At 33.1% G+C, this 5,471-nt stretch overlaps 1 protein-coding gene across 1 annotated transcript; it reads right to left on the reverse strand.

The window, feature by feature from the left end:
- Window positions 1-515: 515 nt before the first annotated feature.
- LOC111897192 (ankyrin repeat-containing protein At5g02620) lies at window positions 516-4,585 on the reverse strand. Its single transcript, XM_042897212.2, has 6 exons — window positions 4,203-4,585; window positions 2,883-3,072; window positions 2,202-2,669; window positions 1,952-2,095; window positions 1,393-1,862; window positions 516-1,167 (listed from the first exon to the last, which is right to left on the reverse strand). Exons 1-6 carry the CDS (start codon window positions 4,245-4,247, stop codon window positions 547-549), a joined length of 1,938 nt encoding a protein of 645 aa, XP_042753146.1. The 5' UTR covers window positions 4,248-4,585; the 3' UTR covers window positions 516-546.
- Between the last annotated feature and the right edge of the window lie 886 nt (window positions 4,586-5,471).

Genomic DNA, 5,471 nt, shown 5'->3' on the forward strand with positions numbered 1-5,471 from the left:
CCAGGGGTCGCACTACCCAATCATCAAACGAGTAGACGATAGGGGCTGCCCGCAGGGTACGAGGCACCTTGCCCCGTATATTTACTTTACTAAGGAAATTATTATGGAAGAATATTAATTTCAAATTATATTTCCTAATAATTATTTGAAAACATATGCTTATGAAATTTAATAAGCATTTAATGTTGATAAGAATTCGAATTCCTAAAAATCTCTAGTTCTTGATATCTTATCAGTGTCTTGATATAAAATTGTTCCTTGAATGTTCATTTCCATAATATGGAATTCATGATACCCAAAAATAAGGTTGAAATATCATATTCAGAAAGTATTCTACATGATCATTCAAGTAATCCTGAAAACCTCTTGATTCCAGAAACCATATTATATTCCTCCCAAACCACAACAAGTACACTCAAATAGTTATATTGGGAAGAATAGCAACAAAATCCTATAAAATGCATATCGAGTTGTATCCCAAAAAAATCATTATCCAAATTAACTTCAAAAACATTAAACAATGTACTTTCTTTTATAAAAAGAATATTACAACCTTGGGTTTTTATTGTAAAGCATATTTCTCTTAGGATGGAAGATATACCTAGAATCATACATCGAGCGAAACATGTCCAACCAAACAGGAAACTGGAGTGCTGCAAATACAATGACTGGCATGGCAGCTAATATACCGATAATGATCGGTACCCATTTCAACCCATTACGGTATAACACAAAGAAACTTGCAACAAAGGTAAGCATCATGGCTGCTACAGAGATGAAAAGTGTTACCAAACCTATCACTAGCTTTCTGGGTAATGAGTACAGGAAATCACGTTGACCATAATTAGATGTGATGATAGATAGGAACACTAGAAGTGAAGTTGAGGAAGAGAATAAGGAAATTGCATCTGCTATTATAAAAACTAAGAAGGTGGGTTCATGGATGAAGATAGGAAACCCGTTTTCTTGGTCATATCCTCCGGGAATAGTAAACGCAACTGCAAATGCTACAGTGACAATAAGTGTTGCAACGACCATAGAATCTTTCATCCATTTCAAACTGCCCGAAACTAGATCTTTGTTGTTCTCAAAGAATAATTGATAGGCTGTTTGGCCCTCTTTGTTCTTATGTTCCCTTAAAGGAGGTGGCAACATCTTCTCCACATCCTACAACACAAATGTTTTAAACAATTATAATCCATTAAAATATCCACTTATTCTATTGGAGTGTTGGATAAAATCATTTCTCATGATGCATATGTGATTTGGTTCAAAAGTCATTTGAAAAAGTATTCGATCCTTTGAACAATCAATGAGCCCTTCCTCATATCTAATTAGTAATTACCCCTTTTAAGGAAACAATGAGTAAAAAGGTTTGTGTGGAAAACATACATGGAACCATAGTAAATCTCGTTGCAACAATAGAGATACTCTTGATTGCGTCTGAAGTTGAACTTTCTCTATAGTTAGCCCAAGTAAATGAAGTATAGTATTTTCCTTTTTGTCTGTCCATGAAGCTATCACATACTTCCTTGAGCCTATTTCATACAATAAATTGTAGATACCTTGGTGACGATGCATAATAGCTATGTGAAATATAGTGTGTCCATCATCATTTGGCATCCATATTACATGGGGATAGATTCGGATGAGTTCAATAATAAAACATGTGTTGCCAACTGCTGCAGCATTAAATACTATTCCAGAATACTTCTGAACACCATCCTCAACGCGCCTGAATAATATTTTATCGATGACAAGCTTATTGAATTTAATAGTACTATTCAGAACCCTTGTTAGCAAATTCAATGCTTGATGATCCTTTTTCGAAACTCTCTTCTTCATATATAGTTTTGCAAAAACTGAAAGAAATAAACAATTAGAAGCCCACATAGTAATGGTAGTTAGAAGGTCTAAAAATATAAATACAATGACTAGAGGTATAACTTACTTGAATCAACAATTTTCCAAATTATAATTGGTTCTTTTTTATTAACTGCATCAACCTTTCCAGACAAAGCATCAAGTATAAACTGACTTTCAGCAGGTGCATCCATGATTTCAGGGTAGTCTGTCAAAATTTTTAATGCGATATCTACAAAACATTTGAAATCATTGATATACATATATGACAAACCAAAGTACCAAACAACATGAAAAATAAGATCAAATATTTAATGCAAAAATATAATCGTACTTACCAAACATATCCGCAGTTACACAATGGTTAAGAGTAAATATCCGATCCATTTGTGTTAAGCTCTTCATCTTTTCAGAAGCATCATAGAGATACCTCGCCATGTTATGATTTCCACAGTAAGTACTTGCGGCTAATGGAATAGACATGCCTTTGTGCCTTTTTAGCAGTATGTCAACCATTTTGGGACTTCCACTTACTGCTGCTGCGAAAAGTGCATTATCGCCACCTCTATTCTCAAGCTCCAAATCCTTTTCTTCCATCATATTAACTAGATTCTTCAAAAATTCTTCAGCCAGCTTGGTTGGTTCTGCTGATGCTGCAATATGAAGTGCTGTCTCATAACGATCAGTGATAGCAAATCGCACCAACTCTGGGCGTTTGTCAATGATGGCCTTAGCAGCATCCCAATCACATGTAACTGATGCTTCGTACAAAGGAAGTAATATCTTGATGTAATCATCTCTACTTCCTTTCATTTAATGAAAAATTAGTTGCTACTCAATTTATACTAAGATCGAGCATATCCTCAAATTAAGTTGACTTTCGAGAACAAATCACATTGAGTATATTAGCGTAAGAATATTTTGTGTTTGTTTTTATTTTTACATATTTGTAATAAAGGTTACATATAAGAGAAAGAGAAGTTGTGTTGTTAAAAAGTCCATGTTTATGGTAGATTTACCATGGAGTAGATCTGTACAAGGTAGATTTAGTGGACGAGGGTTAATATCATGCTCCTCGTTTATGGTATTGAGGTCATTGGTTGAACCAGGTTCTGGTTCTGACTCCGAGATGTCAACTCGAGTGCTTGAAATATTAATTTCGTGTTGCTTGCTCATGTTATTCATGTTATTGGTGCTCGTTGGATAAATCTGAAAAAATGAAACTATTGTTTTATACAGATAAATGGTGCATCCATGAATACTCAAAATATAACAAAATTGCAAAAAATAGTCTTAAAGTTTGTCATTCTCTTAATCTATGAAGTTACCGTCCAAAAGATTTAAACTTTCGAAGGTAATCCATTTGACCTAGTTTGGTTGTAGATCTCTGTCAATTTAAAAAAAAAAAAAAAAAAAAAAAAAAAAAACTATCTTAGACCATACATATTAGTGCAATGCAACTCATCACTCAACTGTGTCACATCCGTGTTTGTCCTTAGTTTTCGATCAAATCAATATGAACGATTTTAAAAAGTGGTCCACAGACACGTCAACTATTTTTTTTAACAAATTCTTAATTATTCATCAAGTATTTTTTCAATAATACTAAAATTTTAATTAATTTAATTAACTAAACATTTCAAAAGAAAGAAACATCGAAAAAAAATACTTTATGTTAATCTGGATTATAATATATAATACAGTTGATTTTAAGCATATAAACTAAATGATTTTTATTGTATAAATATAGTGATAATAAGCAATAATAAATATATTAAATAAGTTAAATTTTATAATAGAAATAAAAGTAAAAAAAAATAGATTTATTAAGTGTGCAAGTCTACAAGTTTTGAAAGATATAATCTGAATCTGGCATTCAAATGTATATCATGCAAATGTAATCCTAGGTGGCATGCAAATGTATTTATATGCCTTTTTAAATGGGTTTGCATGAGCGGTGGTGGAGGCTCTTACCCCTTTTGTGTATTCTTTAATGTTTTATTAAAAAAAAATCCAAAGCGCCCACGCGCCACCCTCACCCCTTTCTCCCTCTTCCCTTCTCCTCCCTCCCTCTGTCTTCTCCGGCAACCACAACCATCACCTCCGCCACTCAAGCAATGACAACCCATTACAGCTCAACATCGTCAACCGTAAGGGGAAAGTTGAAACTTCAGAGCTTACTACAACGGAAATTTCTCGTGGTAAAAAATCTAATCTAATACTCATTGACTTTGACATTTATTTGTCCTGGTGCCTCATATGGATATGCAATTACATTACGAGATATCCACCTCAAACATTCAATTATTTCACATATACAAGTAAAAAAGAGAACTTACTTCTTGAGGAAACTTGCTCATATGGGATTTATCGACGACTTTCATTGCAAAATATTTAACGCTTTTCTTCTTCCTCCTTTTATATTATGTTTGCAAACCAGCGTACACAAAGTCGAGGAAAATTATTTCTAGGGTTTTCAAATTCGACAGTGCTAAGGTGAGCAAAAAAGAGGGTTTTCTAAATCGAGAACGACAATGGTAAAGCGGAGGAGGAAGTGTTAGCCCCTCATTTGTTTACAAATGTCCATTTTGCGTACATACATAATCAGTCACAATGACATCATAATAACCAGTAGCATTAGAGGGGAGGAGCGACGCCGGAGGTAAGGGGAGGAGGAAGGGTTTGTTTGTACTCTATGCTGAGTTTTTCTCCAGTTAAAGGGGATAAAGTCGCCGGTGATTGGCGTTGACTTTAAGAAGCAGGTGAAAGTAAGGGGGTGGGGTGTGGGTTGTCGGGTGTTAGACAATTATTTTTTATTATTATTTGATAATATTATATTGCAAAAACTGTAAAACCATCGATTTGGTTCTAACTTCAAATCAGTGGTTTTCCGAAAATTTTGTAAGATCCGTTTTCGTCATTATTTATTTATTTATTTATTACATTATTCAACATATTTCTTATATTTTAATAACCAAACAAAGACGAAATTACACCATGTGTTCATATGTTTTGACAAAACACGCTAATTCATAACAACTTTTTGACAAATTTTGCTTTGTAAAATAACTTTTGTATCATTTTAATTTAATTTTTTTTAAATTTTTTAGTTTTATTTTTTATATATTATTGACAAGCACTTCATAAATAGTAGTCCTATGGTTTTTCAGAATCTGAGTTTTAGTCTCTAACTTCAAAAAAATGTATGTAAGGTCCCTGTATTTTTCAATTTTTATCTTGGTGTCTATAAAAAAACTTGTATACCCTTATATTTCCTTTTGTTATTGTGGAAAGTCTCCTTGGCTAGGGGCGATATGTTGCAAAATATTTATATAGGACAATGTTACAATAAGGGTCCCTATACTAAACAAACAAATAAAAAAACAAACGTATAAGTAACACTTTCTCAGTTTGAGCATGAAGTTTACAAATGTTCAAACTGTCTTGAAAATCTATAAATAAATAAGTAGAAATTTGTAAAGTAAAAAAGAACCAAACTTTGGGAAATCGTGGAATCGATGACCGAGTCAGAAACAACCTCACAAGACTAGTGTAATTGGAGCATTTTTTCCGTCTCAAGAAAGGAGGGAAAATGTTTGGTATTAGTT

This window comes from Lactuca sativa, chromosome 8 (assembly GCF_002870075.4).
Source record: "Lactuca sativa cultivar Salinas chromosome 8, Lsat_Salinas_v11, whole genome shotgun sequence".
Classification (NCBI taxonomy): domain Eukaryota; kingdom Viridiplantae; phylum Streptophyta; class Magnoliopsida; order Asterales; family Asteraceae; genus Lactuca; species Lactuca sativa.

What these genes read in the sequence shown, in the direction of transcription:
- LOC111897192 (XM_042897212.2), bottom strand. Translation starts at nt 4,247, where the DNA reads ATGAAAGTCGTCGATAAATCCCATATGAGCAAGTTTCCTCAAGAA. An exon ending in TGTAACTGCGGATATGTTTG is followed by an intron (nt 2,096 to 2,201) that starts GTAAGTACGATT and finishes AATGTTTTGTAG; the next exon opens with ATATCGCATTAAAAATTTTG. An exon ending in TTGGAAAATTGTTGATTCAA is followed by an intron (nt 1,863 to 1,951) that starts GTAAGTTATACC and finishes TATTTCTTTCAG; the next exon opens with TTTTTGCAAAACTATATATG.